The sequence below is a fragment of the Cetorhinus maximus genome, chromosome 7 (assembly GCF_964194155.1).
Source record: "Cetorhinus maximus chromosome 7, sCetMax3.hap1.1, whole genome shotgun sequence".
In the NCBI taxonomy this organism is placed as follows: Eukaryota; Metazoa; Chordata; class Chondrichthyes; order Lamniformes; family Cetorhinidae; genus Cetorhinus; species Cetorhinus maximus.
This window is the reverse complement of record NC_135885.1, coordinates 133,936,241-133,958,259: the sequence shown is the minus strand read 5'-3', so window position 1 is coordinate 133,958,259 and position 22,019 is coordinate 133,936,241. Positions and strand designations below refer to the sequence as shown.

Below are 22,019 nucleotides of genomic sequence, written 5' to 3'. Positions count from 1 at the left end.
ACTACGCCCTGCTACCATCATCCCTGGTTCCGATTGGTCAGTTGGAGTCCGCCAGAGCGTCCTGTGTGGCCCTGCGACCTGTCAATCACTCACCAGAAGCAATGGGAGCAGTTGAACTTGTTAATCAAAGCAGGTCTAGTGTGGCCTCTGAGAAATCCAGGTCCTCCTTCCATTCCCATCCAATTTAATAGGCAGTGATGATAGGTCTGGAATGTTTTTTCAGTGCATTAATCATTAGATGCCACATTGTCTCCTTGAGGAGGTGAGTAGCTATGAGGTTGATTGACTGTGGTAAGAGCCAATCACAAAGGCTCAAATGGAGAATCGTGCCATTGCAGACATTCAGGCAACCAATGAGTTCCAAGACTCAAGAGGCACATTCAACCAATGTCCTAATAGAGTTGCCAACTCTGGCTGGACCTTTCCCAGAAGATGCCATCACATGACCACCCACCTTCAACTGCCTTACCCCCAGCTCCTGCCATTTGTTGCCCACCATGTGCATCATCATGGACTCCTGCCTTCCCAGGCTTTTCAATGTGCCGCAGTTTTGACTTTTGAAAATCTGGTCACCCTATCTCTGCATCCAATCTATCAAAGCCTTTCAGAATCATAAAGCACTCTATTAGGTCAGCACACAGCCTTCTTTTTCCAAGAAAAAAGAGACCCAATCTTTTGGCCTGATATGGATACCCACAGATTTCTGCTATCCTCCTTGCAAATCTTCTCTGTTTTCTCTCCAGTGCCTCTATAGCCTTTTAATAACATGGTTAACTGAGCAGCACACAGTACTCGAACTTTGGTCTGCTTGACACAACAGCCATTGAGTTATGTGATGTCAAAGTGGCGAAACCTTGTAGGACCCACCGTTTAACTTCCTGGTAAGGAACTGACTCCAGCTAAACCCTCAGCACATCAATTATCTCTGAGACCTGGTCCCAAAGTTCTCTGCCTCATCTTGTAAAGACGCCTTCTATGAAAAGAGCAGCTGCACAGGAAGAGCTAGGATGTTTGGTCTGACAGGAGTATGAAGACTTTGAGCAGCAAGCTGTGATCCTAGTCATAGGGCAAGCACTTGGACATTAGTCCTGCGATTTGATAGCACTTTCAAAGAGGACTGATACATCAGGGTTCACTAGTTGCTCTCAGGGTGTTTTCAGAACCCCTAACCGCTCCTGTTGTTGATCCAGACTGGCACCTTCAGCTGGGCTGGATGGTATAGACAGGGTCCAGGGCCATCTGTCATACTGGAAGCAAATAGTCTGCACACTGTGGGATCAGTCCTCCAAGCAGAGTGTAATGGATGGGGAGGAATGCAGCATAATTTCCCCCTTTTCTCACTGCAACAAGATCATTTTTTAATGAGTGTTTTAACCCTTTTGAATAATGTGACATTAAAGAACAGATACAAACAGGCTTTTTTGTAAGTTTAAATAAAAAACAGGATAAATGTTTATTTTCACAACACCTGAAACATATGCGACTAACACGCATTCCCCAAACATGCAGATACACAACACACACACGTGCACACACACACGCACGCATGCACACACACACACTTAGATTACTAACAGAATAACAAGAAACAAATTAATTGTTTAACTAGTCCTTAAATGGAGGTTGAAAAAGTGTTGCAGGCCCTGTAGGATTCCCTTTTGATTCCTTGATGACAGATGGGAGGTTGGAGGTTTCTGGCTGTTTCAGATGAAATTGTGGCCAAGGTCCTATAGCGAAGAGTTATAATCTTGCAGATAAAACAAATTATCCCCTTTTGACTGCCTGAGCTGACTGCTTTTAGCCGGGTGATCTCTCCATTTGATTCTTTGGTCCCAGACTGCCTTGCTGGGTCCCTTCAGGATTAAGAAGGTATTGATCTCTCTCCAGCCAGTTTCGGTCATGTGATGTCTTACATTGTCCATACGTGGGTTGAAGCCGATGTGATTGATGCACAATGGGGAATGATTGATATCCCATCAACATTCCAGTTATGATTAGCTCACTGAAAGACTTTATCCGACATCCCACCATCATGGGGCCAACAGATCTAGTAGCCATTGTCCTTTAATTCTCTTCCATTGAAATGGTGAGTGGCAGTCAATTAGCATCTGGGAAACACATTTTCATTCAAAGCAGCTTCCCAGATATGCCTGTCCAGAAACCACAACAGAAGTCACTTGGAATCCATTTTGTGAGGGTACAGTGTCCACTATTCCATGTTGCTTTCTTTTTAAAAAATGTACAGTATCCGCTGCCCAATTATCTTTACTGGCATGACATGACAAGAGTCCCCATGATATTTCCAGGCATTCCCTTGCTGACAATATGCTTTGTCGAGTCAACTTCCAGCAACTCTTAAGGTGGTATGTATAACTCCCTGTCACTCATCGTCTTTACTTCAAGTCAACTCATCTTCTATTTGACAGATGGTTTTTGACTTCCTCAGACTCAGCAATTATTTTCTTCATGGCAGCTAAAAATAAATTCAAAATAGGGTCCAGTGTTTCCATCTACTTAAAAGTCGAGCTTATGGATCCTCTGCTAAACTATTCTTAATTTTACTATATATTCTAATACTCTAAATAAATCTTTGAACCAAATAATTCCTATTGATAATGACATCTCTCCCATCAGTGTGATCTGTAACAAAAGACGTAATCAGACGGTTATGTTTTAAACTGTCTCCTTTGATTCAAGGTAAAATGAAGCAATTTGGAGAAGGCAATGTGATCTTCCTTTGGGGCCTGCCTGGAGGCAAGCACACATGACCTCACACCAAGTCTGCCCAGAGACAAACCCATGTGACCTGCCTGTTATGGAGACAGATACTTAAATTGAAACTTATTCAAAGTCAGGTGCAAGTTTTAACAATTTCCAAACTATCTTAAATCTGTGTCCTCTGACTTCTGAACTTCCTGCCAATGGAAACAACTTAACCCCATGTCCTCGAACAAAACAAAAATAATGTTGAATTCAGAGAACAGGATAATCTTTGATCAAAAGACCTGTGAAGCAATGGTTAAAATGGTTTATTTTACAGTGATATGCAGTCCACACTCCAGTGAAAATGCATCATTCATAGATAGAGGAGTTGTGTTCTTGTTGACCTCCGTGACTTTAGGTTTGATCTTCACTATCTGAACTGAAGCAGCCTGCATTGTGTCCGAGTAATTTCACTCTTTTCCAACATTCTTCGATACTCCGACAAGAGGGTTTTTACACCAAGAGGCATGCTCGCAAATTTATGTGCTGTGCAAATTAGTCCTTGAAGAGGTTACAGCGTTATGTGGAAAAAGCTGGTGTGCGCGGCTAAATTGGGCAGCTCTCTCAAAGAGCTGCCACAGGAACCTTGGGCCGAATAGCCTCCCTGCTGTAAGATTCTATGATTCTGGAAACTCCAGAATGACTGAGGAACGTCCAGCTACCAACATGTGTAGTACTCTCCACACTGGTTTATTCAGTTATACCATGAGCACTCATTTCGCATTAAAACATACACCTGTTTTTGGCGTGCACCAAGCTGAAAAACAAGGACCATTCTATGCACGTTCATTCATTGCAATCAGCCATTTGAAGTTCCTTTCATTTTATTTGAACTTGTTTGAGTTAGCCTGTTGGAAGACATTTCAAAACCAACGTCAGAAGCCACAAAGGAGAAAATAGGCTTTTTTTGTTTTATAGAACCTACATCGTATACAGGCATAATTTTATATGATTTGGTAATATGTATAACAAACACACAGACACCGTGTAGAATTAACCACTGTGGAACTCAATGAAGAAGCGGCAATTCCAATTGAAGAAATGGCAGTTCCGATTTTTTTGATTTCCTCTCTGAATATTCTCGTTCTTTGGACTTTAGCTAGTTGCGTTCCATGAGGAAGAGGTTCCGATTCACCGGCGCACAGCAGCATCAGCCGACGTGAAAAGCGGTGGGATTTGGCACTTTGCAAGTACTGGGTGTTTAAAGAGGAGCTGGTTAAATGCCACGCCGTCCCGTTTTGCAACAGCAGGCCACCATTTGTGGACGTGAAGAAATGAACTGCTTTGATTATTTTTAATTCAGCACAGTTAAAACAGGTTTCATATCAGAAACACACTGCTCCTTGAAGAGAAAATACATTCTTTTTATTATTTTTACATTTACCACATGATTTTTCGACAAGTTGATTACCATCCTCACCCCAGCAACTAAATATGGCAGGAAAAGAACAATTGTCATAGAACCATCACCTTGTTCTTTCGTCTTAATGATCAAGTAGCTCCTCTTGCTGAAGTACAACAAAAAGTATTCCACAACATAAGCTGTAGCTGTTGTGCAGTTTCCAACCGAGATGCTAAACGTACTAAACACCGAATAACTCAGCTGAAGGAGTGTTAAAGTTGTGGTTTTTTTTTTAGGTAAAGGGCATTTTGGGAACAACACTTTCTAAATTCGCCATTATTACATTACCGAGGCCTCTGAGCCACATGTCATGTAACGTGGTGACTGAGAAGCCTAGTCAAGCATGCACTTTCTCTCATCAGAATGGCTATCGAGCTCCTATTGCTGCGCTCCCCTTGGTATTGTTCTTGACCTCCTCATGGCTTATTATTTCCTATCTTCACTTTGCTACTGTCCAGTTCCTCATCCATCACTTCGGGCTTTCTTGAGGAGAAAAGGCCCGAGTTCTTCCTTGGCAGAAGCTCCCCGTCAGACAGGGCATCCGGGGGCAAATATTTGCGCATGTGTTCTATAGTCTTTAAGTGTGTCTGCTTCTCCTGCTCCATCGTACGGATTAGCAGCTTCATTTTATTCTCTCGGCTCAAGATGCTTTCAATGCTGGCTTCCAGGTTCTGTATCTTGAAGCGAGTGGCCTGTGGAATGAAGGAGAAAGCACCGCTTAGTGACTTATTAATGAGACACCGTGGTAACAGAGGAGGCAGTAGGGCACAGCCCATTTACCAGTGTACAGAGGCCTGTGGGCCTCCAAGTCCAAGTCCGGTGCTAGCACCTTCTTCACCCATTATTGCTTGTCCTTCAATTTGCTTCCATTTCTCTGCTGAAGTGCGGCACCCCTTCGCACCTTCCCTAAGCTGCCATTCTTCAAATGCGGCTTTACCTTGTTGGTTGTCAGGCTGTTTGACCATGGGGGGGAATGGCACCACAATCCAACCTGATCCAGTCTTCACCGGATTCCATATTTAGCAAGGCTCACTGAAGCAGGATCAAAAGATGGTAAACTGACTGATATTACCTCCCTCCCTCCATCTTACCCCACAAGCCCAGGGTCACCTGCAATCAGCCATTGTCAGCACAAATCAATGCTCCATATGGGACCTTATTGTATGGAGCACCCAGCAGTGGTCTGAATCAGAGAATGACACTGTATAGAAGGATGTCATTCGGCCTATCATGCCTATGCTGGTCCTTTAAAAGAGCTATCCAATTAAGCGTCCCACCTCTATTCTTTCCCAATAACCAGGCAATTTTTTTCCCCTTTATCCCATTTTGAAAGTTATTACTGAATCTGTTTCTACAACCCTATCAAGCAGCGAATTCCAGATAATAACAGCTTGCTATGTGAAAAAAGTCTCCTATCTCGCCTCTGGTTCTTTTGCCAATAACCTTAAATCTTTGCTCTCTGTTTACCCCTCTTCTGCTATTGTAAACAATTTCTCTTTGGGCCAAATCCTCTGGTCCTCAGATTGTGGGACACCGGACGTACGACCAAAGATATGTCCGCATGATCCTGGCACGCTGACCTACTTGGGAACTGCCCAGGAAGTTTGAACTTCCAATGGGCAATGCCCCTGCCTCCCGGAGTCTCCACGAATGTCTCCAACTCTGAGTTAGAAGCTTCGGACAGCTCCGCAATACTTAGCTGGATGGTTAATCAGGAAGTGTTAGACAGATTTAAACTTATTCTAATTGCTGGGTGACTCCAGAGCTCACCCCCCCCTAATCACTCACACTGACCTTCCGGCTAACGCCCCCCAACCCCCCCGGCCACCCCCCTCCCTGACTGGCCCTCAACCACCCCTCCCAATCACCCAACTGTAAGTGCGTAGTTTGGATAGGTGGGTGGATGGGTAGGATGGTAAGGTGAGTGGGTGACTGAATTGATGGGTGAATGAGATGGGTAGGTGAATGAGGTGGGTAGGTGTATAGGTCAGTGAGGTGGGTTGGTGTATAGGTGTTTGAGGTGGATAAGGTGGCTAGATGGGTGAGTGGGCAGGTGAGTGAGGTGGGTAGGTGTATAGGTGAGTGAGGTGGGTAGGTGTACAGGTGACTGGGGTGGGTAGGTGAGTGAGGTGGGTAAATGGGTAGGGTGGGAACTATCACCCAACTAATCCCTGACCCTCACCCCCAATTACCCTCCTGATCCCACGCACCTACCCAAATACCCATGGACCTGACTATCCCCGGCCTGATACCCCTCCCAACCACGTGAATGCGCCCCCGTCCCAACCTGACTATCCCTCCTGACCACTCGACTACCCTTCCAACCCAACCCAAGTACCTTCTGACTACCCGACTACCCCCTGACCACCGGACTACCCCCACCGACTAGACCTGCCTAGCCCTGACCTGACCAACACTCCCAATCTGACCTGACTACACCCTGACCCACCTACCCACCTCACCAACCTACCTGCTCTACCCGCTTACCCATTCACTGATCCATTTGGTAACATTCAAAGACTGGACCTTTAAACTTACCATACGGCATCTAGGTGCCAGAAAAAGGGGACTGGTTCTGTCATTCCCAGACTCTACTCCACTTTGACAAAGTTCCCTGATGGATGCTGCTTCCGCATTTCTGGAAAAGCTGGGGTTGGAAGGTCCCAGGAGAAATGCGGAGTAATGTCGCATCCGGAATTTTCAAGCAGAGCGGCTATCCGACAGTGACTGCCTCTCCAAAGAAGATCTGGCCCTTTATTACTCAAGATTCCCAAAATGTTCAACACCTCTACTAAATCTCCCCAATGTCTTCTCTGCTCTCGGGAGAACAATCCTAACTTCTCCAGTATCTCCATGTAACTGAAGACCTGCATCCCTCATACCACAAATTCGGAAAAATCGTTGGGAAGCTGAATTACTTCATAGAAATAATGCAGCAGTGAAATTAAGATGGAGGTAGACTTCGTTTTCCAGCTTCACTTGCTGGCTGCACATGTTGGAAATTCACGGGCATACTGCTTTCCATTTTCACACCGGGGCTGCAGGTGAGCAAGCCTCAAAATACATGTGCTTGGAGCTCATTTTAACTTAATCCAAAACACTCATATAAACCAAGCCTGAAGCTTTCAATTTTTAAGTGCCATTGGGCAAGATCTTTCCCATTGGGCATATGGTTATCACCTCATAGGGTAACTTATATATGTCTTTACCCACTTCCAGGACATATCAGATCTCCTGCGATTTTCCAGTCAGCCAAGCTACTTCGCCATTGGCTTTGGACTCAGAAAATCATCCCTCATAATTCTGTTTTTGCTCCTGGTAGCAAACAGTAACTTCTAGCCTAAGCTTAGCTTGGTTGGTAGCTCCCTCAATTCCTGGGTAGGAAGAATGTACATCAAAATCCCCGTTCTGCATCTTAAACGCTTAACCTGAGCTGCCACTTCAGCGCAGTACTGAGAGGGCTGCACTGTTGGAGCTGCGTCTTTTGGGTGAGATCTTAAACCAATGTCCCTTCTGCCTTTTCAGACTATTAAAAGGATTCTGTGATGCTATTGATGAAGAGGAAGGAGTTTTCCCTATGTCCTGGCTGACATTTATCCTCTACCCACCATTATCAAAGCAAACTAAGCTGGCATTAAACTCAGTTGTTTTTTTTGTGGGATCTTGCCATGTACAAATTGACTGCTACATTGGTCCACTGAAGGCCCACTACACTTCACAAGGAATTCATTGACTGTGAGACTTTTTGGATTCCTGAAGGCAAAATGCACTGCAGGTAGGCAAATTCTTTCCTTCTCTTTCTTTCTTGGAGTTGCCTCCAGCTCCTGCTACTGATGGAAACTTATTGGAGGATGTCTAAAGAGCATTGAGAAATGAGCAGGCTTTTTCAAACAAGGTGTTCAGCATGGAACTGGACATTATTGGCCTAAAACGAATACATAGGAACATAGGACTTAAGGGCAGGAATAGGCCACACAGCCCTTTGAGCCTGCTCCACCATTCAGTAAGATCATGGCTGATCTGGTTGCGTCTCAACTCCACTTTGATCTCCGCATAACTCCCTTGTCTATCAAAAATCTGTCTAACTCTGCCTTGAGTAAATTTAATGATCCAGCCTCCATTGCTTTCTGGGGAACAGAATTCCATATACTAACCACCCTTCGAGAGAAAACAATTCTCCTCACCTCCATCTTAAACGGTAAACCCCTTATTATTAAACATTCTATCAATCCCCTATCTACCCTATCACATCCCCTCAGGATCTTATATGTTTCAAGGAGAAATAGTAATTGAACTATACGCTACTATAAGTATAATATCTTGTCCTTCCCTAGAATTAAGGTATAAAAGAAACTATTAAAGAAACATCAATGTCACAACCATGGGGAAGGAGTAACTTGATCAGTCACTGGAGAACCACATTTAAGGATAAGTTAACCATTCGCAGGTGATTATAGCTATTTCTCTGGCTTCATATTTTGAATAGTTTATTGCTAGTCCCAAGTCATCCATATTGCAGGGTATAGGCATGTTCTGATATATTTTGAGTGAATTTAGTTGGATAATTAATCCAAAAGTTTGAGTGTACTTCATTATTTCCTGTAGACCATAAGACATAGGAGCAGAAATTAGGCCATTCAGCCCATCGAGTCTGCTCCACCATTCAATCATGGCTGATAAGTTTCTCAACCCCATCCTCCTGCCTTCTCCCCGTAACCTTTGATAATTCTCATGTCTGAACCGGAATAAGTTGACAAAATGTTCTACTTCTTCTAATATGCAGAAATCAGCCCAGTGATATTAGGCTTGCTGAGGGTCAGACTACATTCATATCTTACAGATTAATCCTCCGTACAACAAATAACTTTGATAGTACAGATGAATGGGAACCTAAGCCAAACAACTGAATGACAAACGGTAATTGTCACTTTATATTGAGCAGCAACTGCCACGGCAGGATTAATACTTATTTTCATAGAAAAATAAGATATGAAAGTCTGACAGTACGCTACCTGTACAGTAGAAAATATAGCATGACCATCTCACACCCTGAGACACCATCATTTCGTCCTTTTTACGTTTACAGTTATACGATTGAAGCCATTGTTACCTGAAGTTTCTCCAGTAGCTCCATGTTCTGCCTCTTGAGCTGACAATTTGCTCTCTCCAGTTTCTCCAGACGGTCCCCATCATCACAGGGCGATGAACCCTCCACCATCTCATCTTGTAAGACATGGTATTCTACCTCATAGGCATGGAGCTGTTTGGAAATGTCCATCTCAAATACCTGCAATACACCCAGAAATGATTCATTGAAAACAGTGAATAAGGGAGTCACTCCTTTTAAAATTCCCATCAGGAGAAACTAGTTTTGCCCCAGTTTTAAATCTAAAACGGGATTGCGACTTTGCCGCTAGAACTTTGAGACAGCTGATCGTAGAATGATCGCTGTAGCTGATCAAAAAGTGAAGATTAATTTTGTGCGTTCATAACAATGAGGTAATATTGGACAGAATGGTGGGAAAATAACAGTGAGCTCACAATGTTCTATCATAATCAGTGTGGGGAGAAAAGCACCAAGTTGTGGCGAGGGAGAGATTTGTCATGAGTCGCAAATCGCCACAAACTGCTGAAGGATTTGTGGCATTAGCTTGGTGAAAACAGCAGCTCAGTACCAGCCTCCCTGTGAGTTTCAAGAAACTTCAGGATCTGCATCATAAATAGGGACAGATCTCTATGCTGACATTTAGGACTGGTGCCTAATGTCTTAACGACCCTGTTAATGATGTGATTTATGGTCCTGACATGAAACTCAAGTTTGAAGTCCCTGACAGGGAACAACTGAAACTGTGGAGTTGCACAGAAGGAAGCCATTCAGCCCAACCTGCCTGCACCAGTTGTTGGGGGTTACAGAGACAGGGAAGGGCAGGGCTATGAAAGGATTTGAAAACTGGGATGAGAATTATCAAATTGAGGCATTGCCGTGCAAGGAGTCAATGTGGTTACATGTCCTGAAACCAGACTGGAGATGGGAGGAACAGCTTTTCTTAACAGCTCTGGAGATCTTGTACAGGCAGATAATGCCTGGAAGGAGATGGGATGGGAAGATGTTGTGATGCACGGAGATGTTTCTGTGTCTCATGCAGGATACAAATACAGGTTTTGCTGGTATGACATTTCTGGGACATTGGGATTTAGTAACCCTTCCTGGCTAAATTATCTAAGTAAATTTAATGATCCAACCTCCATTGCTTTCTGGGGAACAGAATTCCACATACTAACCACCCTTTCATAACTAATTATGATAGGTTAGGGTAAATGAAAGGGAACATCTTTTTCATACAATGGCTCTTTTGGTTTGGGTTGAATTAGTTAATTTATGGAACACAGTTTGACGTGGTTGCTCACATTCTGTGCCACTGACAATAACGTGCCTTGGGATGGATTGACAGTCAGGCTCTCCCTTGGGAAATGTGGATCATGAACAACCTGCTCAAATATCAGTCAATTGCAAAATTGTTATAACCCTACAGAATCCTGAATAACAGCTTTGTTTCTAAATGTTAGCTATTAGGCTGGACAGCCGCACCAGGAAAAATAAGTCTCTCCAGTGGAGCACAGCTGTTGGCATATAAATGTTGTGTAGAAAGCTGAACTTGACATGTATTAAACAAGCAGTAAAACATACTGAGTAAAAATACTAACCACTGTTGAGAACTACTGTGCCAACAGCATTACTTCGAAGTGATCAACAATGTCATAAACCTTAGTCTCTTTCTGTAACTTGAGGTCAAACACTTTAAGACTAGTCTGTAAATTACAAGTAACATTAGCTTTACGGCTCCCTTGGACAAAGACATGACTATTAACGGCCTTGTATTATCCTACAGAATGATTTATGGAAGCGCATACAATAGATCAGGCTGCACTTATGCCCACAGTATCTTTATTATATCAGAGGCAGACAATGTGATGATAAGACACTAAATTGCTATGAACATTAGGAATGGTATTAAGTTTAAAACTAGTACCCCGCTTGGAGATATTTCAGCAGTTTGGAGTATGTTTGGTTTAAAAAAAATCCAAAATACTTCATTTTCATTACATCATAAACTTCGGTATTCTGTTTTGTCTAATGCAAAGGACAGTTTAAATCATTGATTAGTAAATAATTTTTAGGTGTCAAATAACATGCAGCTAGTGGAAACAAAGGAGATAAAAAGAACATTTTTTTTCAGGTGGAAGGCAGCTGCAATGTGTGACTTGCATAAAACAGGTTGGCAGATAATGGAGATCACAATGATGGATGTATTTGAACTGGACTAACTATGAAATATCCTCTCTATGCCTGACCCTCTACAAAACCTCAGAAGTGCCTCAAAAATGCAAATCCAAGCAATGGCATTAAAAGGTTCACAGTAATGACATGAGTACCTGAACAATAGTTTTCTCCATTTGCGTGTGACTTAGATTCGGAATGGTGGATTTGATGAAATCTACAACGGTCTCAAAGCTGTCACACCGCAGAATTAATGCCTCATGACTGCTCAGCAGGCTGAGGGCCACTTTGAATACCACATCAGTCCCTTGAAGAAACATTATATCTTTTTTTTGGAAAAGGAAAGAGAATACATGTTAGTCTGAATATTTCATTTCTCAAGTCAAAATTCTTAGCTTTTCACTGGTAAACGTAAAGTTTAAAAAGAAACAGTATTGTGCTCTTGAAATAATTCAATAATGTATGATGTTGTTGTGACACATTCGGACCCCAGACAGGTCAGTTCCCCCAAGGAGGTCCAAAGGAGACACTTTTTCAAGCAGCTTACCTGTGGAAAAACTGCATGCTACACAGTTGTGACGGCTTTCCAACAGTATTATTCATCAACTCTGTCAAGCAATACAATCCAGTATGCTGTATAGCTCAAGGGCTGTTCTTAAGAATTCTCCAACACTGTCCCTCAGAGGGGTCAGCTATGGGCCTGTGCTCATAATTGTCCACGTGGTGAATTCTGTTTAAATCTGTTCCCTTGGGCAGTTGCTAGGCGGAGGCAGGACACAATCCCACACTTCCCAAATACAGTGAGGTCTCTGAGTTTATCATAAAGTTTATAATACTCCAGCACTCATTGTATAGAGTGAAGCCTGCCCGATAACGCCAACCAAACTTCATTGGCTAGCCACTCGTGGTGGGAGGAGCTACTGCTTCTGTTACCATGGTTACCACTGTCCCATTCCCCTCCACAAGCCTCCGCCATGGCACGGATACATATAAGCAATGCAGGACAGAGTAAAAACCTCAATTATGTGTACATTTTGCTGTTCAGCATGTTATTTATTCCTCAAGAGTTGAGTCAAATTGAATCAAATATTAAAACTGAAATGGACTCTTTTTAAAATTTCGCCCCCCCCCTCCCTTTTTTGTGTTCGCTGTGCTTAACAGAGGTTCAGGGTCTAGAACGGCAACAACTTTCATTTTCAGCTCCCACTGTCAGATTTCGTGTTGTGAGGTCAAATAAAATAAAGGCCAATCCAGGACAATGTCCCATCACTTTGTCAGAACAATGTGACTAAATCACAAACCTGGAAGGACTACTGCTATGACAGACATTTTTCTTCCTCACACATACCAGTAATGAGATAGGTGTGACTCAGCAATAACACTCTCGCTTCAGAGGCTGTGGGTTCAAGACCCACCCCACAGACTTTCTTTTAACATTTATTCATGGGATGTGGGTGTCACTGGCTAGGCCAGTATTTACTGCCCACCCCTAATTGCCCTTGAGAAGGTGGTGTTGTGATGCCTTCTTGAACCTCTGTAGTCCATGTGTTGTAGAAACACCCACAGTGCTATTAGGGAGGGAGTTCCAGGATTTTGACCAGGTGACAGTGAAGGAACAGTGATATAGTTCAAGGTCAGGATGGCATGTAGCTTGGAGGAGAATTTTCAGGTGGTGGTGTCCCCATTTATCTTTGCCCTTGTTCTTCCAGGTGGTAGAGGTTACAGGTTTGAAAGGTGATGTCGAAGGAGCCTTGGTGAGTTGCAGCAGTATATCTTGTAGATGGTACACACTACTGACACTGTGCGTCAGTGATGGAGGGAGTGGATGTTGAAGGTAATGGATAGGGTGCCAATCAAGCAGGCTGCTTTGATCTGGATGGTGTCGACCTTCCTGAGTGTTGTTGGAGCTGCATTCAACCGAGCAAGTGGAGAATATTCCATCACACTCTTGACATGTGAGTTGTAGTTAGTGAACAGGCTTTGGAGAGTCAGGAGGTGAGTTACTCTGCACAGAATACCTAGCCTCTGACCTGCTCTTGTAGCCACAGTATTTATACAGCTGATCCAGTTTAGTTTCTGGTCAATGATAATCCCCGGGATGTTGATAGTGGGGAATTCAGTGGTAGTAATGTTCTTGATTATCAAGGGGAGATGGTTAGGTTCTCTTTTATTAGAGATGGTCATTGCCTGGCACTTGTGTGGCATGAATGTAACTTGCCGCTGATCAGCCCAAACCTGAATATTGTCCAGGTTTTGCTGCATATGGACATGGACTGCTTCAGTATTTGAGGAGTCGCAAATGGTGACGAACATTCTGCAATCACCCTTGAACATACGAAATAGGAGCAGAAGTAGGCCATTAGGCCCTTCGAGTTTGCTCCACCATTCAATAAGATCATGATTGATCTGTCTGTGTTTTCAATTCCACATTCCCACCTACCCCCAATAATCTTTGATTCCCTCGCCTAACAAGAATCTATCCACCTCCATCTTAAAAAATATTCAATGACCCGCCTCCTCTGCCTTCTGAAGCAGGCTGTTCCAAAGTCGCACAACCTTCTGAGGTAAAAATTTTCTCCTCATCTCTGCCCTAAAGGGGCGCCCCCTAACTTTAAAACAGTGCGCCCTAGTTCTGGACTTAACCACAAGAGGAAACCTCCTTTTGACATCCACCTTTTCAGGATCTTATATACTTCAGTCAATTCACCCCTCACTCTTCTAAGCTCCACTGGAAACAAGCCCAGCCTGTCCAACCTTTCCTCATACGACAACACGCTCATTCCAGGCATCAATCTAGTAAACCTCCTCTGATCTGCCTCCAACGCATTTGCATCCTTCCTTAAATTAGGGGACCAAAACTGCACACAATATTCAAGATGTGGTCTCACTAATGCCCTATATAACTGAAGCAAAACATCCTTACTTTTATGTTCAATTCCTCTCGTAATAAAGGATAGCATTCCATTAGCCTTCTTAATTACTTGCTGTGTCTGCATACTAACTTTTTGTGACTCGTACTAGAACACCCAGATCCCTCTGCACCTTGGAATTCTGCAGTCATTGTCCGTTTAAATAATACTCTGCTTTTTTATTCTTTCTGCCAAAGTGAACAACTTCATATTTTCCCACATTATGCTCCATCTGCCAGATTTTTGACCACTCACTCAACCAATCGATATCTGGGTGTCTGCAACATCCTTATGTCCCCTTCACAACATAATTTCCTACCTATCTTTGTGTCATCTGAACATTTAGCTACCATGCCTTCACTCCCCTCATCTAAGTCATTGATATGCATTGTAAAATGTTGAGGCCCCAGCACAGACTCCTGCAGGACTCCACTTGTCACATCCTGCCAATCAGAAAAAGACCTATTTATGCATACTCTCTGTTTTCTGCCAGCCAACCAATCTTCTATCCAGGCTAATATGTTACCCCCTACACATGAGTCTTTATTTTCCGTAATAACCTTTGATATGGCACCTTTTCAAATGCCTTCTGGAAATCCAAGTATAGTATAAGCTTCCCTTTATCCACAACACATGTTACTTCTTCAAAGAACTCCAATAAATTGGTTAAACATGATTTCCCTTTCACAAAACCATGCTGACTCTTCCCAATTACCCCGAGCTTTTCTAAGTGCCCAGCTGTAACCTCCTTAATGATCGATTTTAACACCTTTCCACGACAGACGTCAAGCTAACTGGCCTATAGTTCCCTGTTTTCTGCCTCCCTCCCTTCTTGAATAGTGCAAATTATATTTGCTACTTACCAGTCTGTTGAAACCTTTCCAGAATTTAGAGAATTTTGGAAAATTAACACCGAAGCATCTACCACCTCATTAGCCACCTCTTTTAAGACCGTAAGATGAAGTCCATCAGGACCCGGAGACTTGTCAGCCCACAGCTCCATCAGTTTGCTCAGTACCATTTCCCTAGTGATTGTAATTTCACCAAGTTCCTCTATCCCTTCCACCTCTTAATTTACAGCTATTACTGGAATGTTTTTTGTATCCTCTAGAGTGAAGAAAGAAGCAAAATATTTGTTCATTTCATTTCAAGGCCATTTCCTTATTATCTACTATTAACTCCCCATTCTCACTCTCTAAAGGACTGACATTCACTTTACTTGCTCTTTTCCTTTTTAAATACCTACAGAAATTCTTTCTATCCTTTTTTATATTTCTAGCTAGCTTCTTCTCGTACTCTAATTTCTTTCTCCTGATTAAACTTTTAGTCATTCTCTGCCGTTCTTTATATTCTGACCAATCATCTGACCTGCCACTCATCTTTGCGCAGTTGTATGCTTTTTCCTTAAGTTTGGTGCTTTCCTTAACTTCTTTCATTAACCACGGATGGTGGGCCCTCCCCTTAGAATTTTTCTTTAAAGTAGGAATATACTTATTCTGAGTATTTTGAAATATTTTAAATATTTGAAGTATTTTAAATGTCTGCCACTGCTTCTCTATTGATCTACCCTCTAGCCTAGTATCCCAGTTCACTTCAGCTAGCTCAGCTTTCATGCCCACATAGTTGTCCTTATTTAAGTTTAAAATACTAGTCTTAGACCCACTCTTCTCCCTTTAAAACTGGATGTAAAATTCAATCACATTGTGGTCACTGCTACCTAGGGGTACCTTTACTCTGAAGTCATTAATAAATCTTGTCACATTACACAATGCCAAGTCTAATATAACTTGCTCTCTGGTTAGCTCCAGTACGTGCTATTCTAAGAAACTACCTCGAAAGCATTCTATGAACTCCTCATCCAAGATATTACTGCCAATCTGATTTTCTAGTTTATATGCAGATTAAAATCACCCATGATTAATGCTGTCCCTTTATCACAAGCACCCAATATTTCTTCTTGTATACTTTGTCCTACATTGTGGTTGCTGTTGGGGGCATGTAGACCACTCCCACTGGTGATTTATTTCCCCTACTATTCCTCATCTCCACCCAAACTGATTCTACATCCTGATCTCTAGAACCAAGGTAATCTCTAACTATTGCACCAATGCCACACTTTATTAACAATGCTATCCTTCCACCTTTATCTAGCTTCCTATTCTTCATGATTGTCATATACCCATCAATATTCAGGACCCAATCCTTGTCATCCTACAGCCACATCTCCACAATGGCTATCAGATCATATTTATTTACTTCAATGTGCGCTATCAATTCATTTACTTTGTTATGAATGCTACATGCATTCAGATACAGAGCCTTCAGTTTTAACTTTTTGCTATCTTTGTAACATCTTGTCTTTGACTGTTGGTGTATTCTTAGGTTTTTTTCTCTCTGTCCCTTCCTGGCATTCTGACCCTCATTTCCTATATTACAATTTTGCTCTCCTGCCTTGACTCTACCCCTTGATTTGCTATATCTACCTCAGCTTGATCCCTCACCTTCCCCCCCGCCCCCAGATTAATAGTTTAAAGCCCTTTCTACTCTCCTAGTTATGCAGCTCGGTAAACACTGGTCCTAGCATGGTTCAGGTATAGACCGTCCCAACAGCACAGCCCCAACTTTCCCCGGCACTGGTGCCAGTGCCCCACGAACCAGAACCCACTTCTCCCACACCAGTTTTTGAGCCACGCATTTGTCTCTCTAATTGTATTTGCCCTAAGCCAATTTGCATGTGGTTCAGGTAATAATCGAGAGATTATTTTTGAGTTTTTACTTCTTAATTTGGTATCTATCGCCTCATACTGACTATGCAGAACCTCTTGTCTTGCCTATGTCGTTGGTACCTACATGGACCACGACAACTGGATCCTCCCCTTTCCTCTGCAAGTTCCTCTCCAGCCCAGAGCAGATGTCCCGAACGCTGGCACCGGGCAGACAACATAGCTGTCTGGACTCTTGCTCTTTCTCACAGAGAACAGTGTCAATCCTCCTCACTATACTTCCCCTGCTACATCTACTTTCCTGTTTGCTCCCCTGGCTTGAATAGCTTCCTGCACCATGGTGCCATTGCCAGTCTGCTCATCCACCTTGCAGGCCTCACTTCTATCCTCACAGGTTATGAACACCTCAAACCTGTCTGACAGTTTAAAGTCTGAGGCTCCTCCACTACTCTCTGCTCAGTCCCTTTACTGCCTCACTCATGGTCACATCCTCCTGTCCCTCACTGCTGACCACAACATAGGATCCTAATCTATGGGGTGTGACCGTCTTCTGTAACAAAGTGTCCAGGTATTTCTCACCCTCCCTTATGTTGTGCAGAGTCTGCAGTTCGGCTTCCAGATCAATAACCCTGATCTGGAATTCCTCTAGCTGCTTACACTTTCCGCAAGTATGTTTGTCATGGATCACCTTGGCATCCAAAAGCTTCCACATTCCACAGCTGCAACATAACAGCTACCCTGCCATTGTTACTTATGTCATTTAGTTAACCTAATTTAATTACCTTCTTAATTAACTTAGAATAATCCCTATGTATCCCATACCTTTTCCCCCATTCACTGAATTCCCATGTGAACCTAATTTGCTACTCATTTGGTGTCCGTCTCACTCAGGCTTAGTCTCCTATCTCCTCGCGTCCACCTTACTGAGTGTGGAGGTGTCAGCTGTGGCTCAGTTCATAGCACCCTCGCCTTTGAATCAGAAGGTTGTGGGTTCATGTCCCACTCCCAGAAACCAAGAACTGTGAATGTACTCGAAAGAGTCACAATCTGTGACTGTTGATAACTCGAAAGAGTTACTGATTGTGTGGTTTGAAAAACCTGGATCTTCTATAGACTCTCTGATGAGTAGCTAGCTGGTTTAGCTGCCTGCTATATAGTAATTAACACCAATTAAACCAACTGCTTTCAGTTGATTGACAGAATCAACTACCAGGCACTTCCCTGTTTAACAAGCTATTCTAACTTACTTGAAGGTTGTTAGTTCTATCTCAGCACTTGATTCTTAATTTATATTTAAACCTGAAAAAGACTTACCACGTGAACCTAATTCGCTACTCACTTGGTCTCCGTCGCAATCAGATGTAGTCTCCTGTCTCCTTGTGTGCCCCTTGCTCCCCAAATCCCCACTCCTGACCTTATAATGGAGGGAAGGTCATTGATGAAACAGCTGAAAATGGTTGGGCCTAGGACACTACTCTGAGGAACTTGAGTACATAATTACAGGCTGACACTCTAGTGCAGAACTGTGGGAGGTGCTGTCTTCCAGATGAAACATTAAACCGAGGCCCTGTCTGCTTGCTTAAATGGGTGTAAAAGGGCCCAAGGCACTATTTTAAAGAGCAGCAGAGAAATACTACCCGGTGCCCAAGTCAATATTTATCATTTAACCAAAATCACTACAGCAGATTATCTGATCACTATCACTTTGCTGACTGTGAGACCTTGCTATGTGCAAATCGGCTGCTGCATTATAACAGTGATGGTACATCAAAAGTACCATTGACTGTAAAACACTTCTGGAGGGTCTGAGGTTGCGAAAGGTGTTATATAAATTCAAACTCTTTCTTTCCTCACCAATTTAATGTAATTTACGTGAAGTTAGGAGCTGTTAGAGGTCATTCAAACATTGTTGCCTGTGTTCTAAGTCGCACCAAGTCCTGCTCATCCATCTTTCCTGTGCTCGCTGATCCACAACGGCACCTGCTCAGGCAACATCTTGATTTTAAAATTCTCATCCTTGCTTTTCAAATTTCTCCATGGCCTCGCTCCTTCCTATCTCTGTAATCTCCTCCAGCCCCACAACCTTCTGGGATATCTGCTCTCTAATTCTGGCCTTTGGAGCCTCCCTGATTTTAAACTGGTGATCGTGACTTCAGCTGCCAAGAAGCTTATCTTGGGAACTCCTTCCCTCAACTACTCCACCTCTCTACATCGCTTTCCTCTTTCAAGAAGCTCTTTAAAGCCTACATATTTGATCAAGCTTTTGGCCATTTGCCCTAATATCACCTTATGCGGCTCGATGTCAAATTTTGCTTTATAATGGTTCTGTGAAGCACCTTGGGGTGTTTTATTATGTTAAAGCCGCAATATAAATATGAGTTGTTGCTCGAAAGGGAGGGGCTATTTCACCACTTAACCATTTTCCATTGTGGTAATAGACTGTGTTGCATGCAGGGCTCAGATCCATCCTTTGTACAGTTACAGGTCTGACAGTTTCAAACTGAGCTGTTAGCAAGTTCCACATGCTACAGGAGGCAAGGAATGGGAATGGAGAAAAGGATACATTTTTGTATGGAATTCAGCTAGGTGGGGTAGGAGAATGGGGATTTGAGGAGAATACATATTCAGTGGTTAGCTATTGGAATAAGGGCACTTATAATAAATTTCCCACAGAAGATTAGGTAGTTGTAATGGAGTCCATGCCTAGAGTGATGGTACATGGCCTCTGGAAAGACTGAGCTCGATGGGCTGACTAGCCTTTTCTTAATCCAAGCCTGCTTGTGCTGAAGGAAAGCATCACCCAAATTCTTGTCCCGATGTCAGCTATAAAATTCTGAGCATGAAGACCATACTTACCAAAGACCCTGGCTACAAATCCCAATGGGAACTGGGAGGCGAAAAAGGTGAGGAACCATGGGGCTGCGTATAGGCTGGGGCTGACCTCATTGTCTTCCAGGTGGTTGTACAAATCCCGGTGATAGTCATGCAGAAGTCTTGACAACTGGTACATCTGAATCTGCCCAAAGCACAAAGTGTTTTCAGTATGTTTTCAGCAGACAGCACACACATCTTCCTGCAATTCTGTGCTGAGCCGAGTTACAGGCTCACAAATCTGAACACGCACGTAATGTGAACTAAAATACCTCCCGCTGGCATTTCTGCATTTATATGGATATTGATGCATAGAATTTAAAAGTTTTAACTTTTACACCGTTACTTCCAAACCAAAGGGATTGGACTGGCTGAAAGGTTTCACACTGACTAACATGAAAGAGTGGGTTAATAATTACAATGATCGCTACGCAAAATATATTCTAGAAATTTCCGCTGCTGCCTCTGCTTTCGGTACTTCACAATTTTGCTCAGGTTTACAAGATCACAGTTCTCCCAGTTTGTTAGTGCCAGCGCTACATTGGCCTCAGTGCCCCCAAGGTCATCCAAACAAGGATTCCCATGGCTGGTCAGCACCCGGTGACCATTGCTGAAAGCGCACAAGGGCAGCATTGGGCTCGACTCTGGCACCCAACCCTCTCCTTCCCTCCCCCTTCTCCCACTCACCCCTGCCCACCCCATGGAGAATAGTCTACCAACACTCTAAGCTGGCTCTACACAGCAAGGATGACCACTCTGGCAGAGTACTGGAGGACAGCCTGTGCTAATGATGACTCTACACCAGGAACATATCAACAAGGGAGAAACACAAATAGTCAAGGAGAAACACCCCCAGGTAAACAGATATGAAGGGTGAACCACAGAGCAGGGCATGGGTCGAGGGAGGGCTTATTATGCAAATGAATCAGATTCTTTTGTTAAAAAGTTATTTAAAATGCATTTCAGTTTAAAAGTTTTGGTGGGCTCTATTAACAGAACATCTAATACAGAACGTAAGTACAAATGGCTGTAAGTGAGACTGGAAAATCATGTAGAGGGGTCCAAGTCTGGGTTTGGAAAGCCTGAAGATTGTAGGAGCAAGAGGAAGGCTGAGAGGGCTAAAAACTCCCACACTTTCGACATCGTGGGAATGCACTGGTAGGAAAAAGGGCACTCCGTCTTCATTTCAGCATAACGGTGATATACAGAGGAGGCGGCCGCACATCAGGAAGTCGAGGCTGCTTTACAGCTGAAGGGGATCTAAGTGCTTCTGGCAAAAAAAAAATGACAAGGCTGCCTTCTACCCAGGCCAAAGCCTTGTTATTGAGTGTGGAACATCTGGAGATGGGTGTCTCTGATGGCCATGGGTCCAATGAGGTCTCAGCCACACTCTTGATACTGATGGTAGCTCCAGTGCTTCCCTGTTGCTCCCGCTGTCTGGGGATCAGCATTGCTCACGCTGTTCACACAGTGAGGGCTGCAGTGTCCTAAGTTCTCACCTCAAAAACTCCCCTGCCCTCTCTAATTGGACGGCAAACCACGATCTACTCTAAATTGCGGGACTGACATATGAAGAGAGATTGAGTCGGTTAGGATTATATTCGCTGGAGTTCAGGAGAATGAGGGGGGATCTCATAGAAACCTATAAAATTCTAACAGGACTAGACAGGGTAGATGCAGGAAGGATGTTCCCGATGGTGGGGGAATCCAGAACCAGGACTCACAGTCTGAGGATACGGGGTAGACCATTTAGGACTGAGATGAGGCGAAATTTCTTCACCCAGAGAGTGGTGAGCCTGTGGAATTCGCTACCACAAAAAGTAGTTGAAGCCAAAACATTGTATGTTTTCAAGAAGGAGTTAGATATAGCCCTTGGGGCGAAAGGGATCAAAGGATAGGGGGAGAAAGTGGGAGCAGGCTACTGAGTTGGATGATCAGCCATGATCATAAGGAATGGGGGAGCAGGCTCGAAGGGCCGAATGGGCCACTCCTGCTCCTATTTTCTATGTTTCTATGTAAAATTCAGCTGGAAGGGGCGCTGTCACCTCGAGCAGGCTCACAACTTGGAAATG

General features: G+C 43.4%; 1 protein-coding gene across 6 annotated transcripts in view; it reads right to left on the bottom strand.

The window, feature by feature from the left end:
- Nucleotides 1-4,106: 4,106 nt before the first annotated feature.
- The window catches only part of tbc1d4 (TBC1 domain family, member 4), a 264,165-nt gene continuing 246,252 nt past the window's right edge, over nucleotides 4,107-22,019 (bottom strand). For all 6 annotated transcript variants that reach the window (XM_078545970.1, XM_078545971.1, XM_078545972.1 and 3 more), the window contains 4 exons: nucleotides 19,933-20,092; nucleotides 11,600-11,769; nucleotides 9,276-9,452; nucleotides 4,107-4,857 (listed from right to left, as the gene is read on the bottom strand). In XM_078545970.1, the coding sequence (XP_078402096.1) occupies nucleotides 4,582-4,857; nucleotides 9,276-9,452; nucleotides 11,600-11,769; nucleotides 19,933-20,092 (783 nt within the window). In that variant the 3' untranslated portion in view covers nucleotides 4,107-4,581. The remainder of the gene's footprint in view (nucleotides 4,858-9,275; nucleotides 9,453-11,599; nucleotides 11,770-19,932; nucleotides 20,093-22,019) is intronic.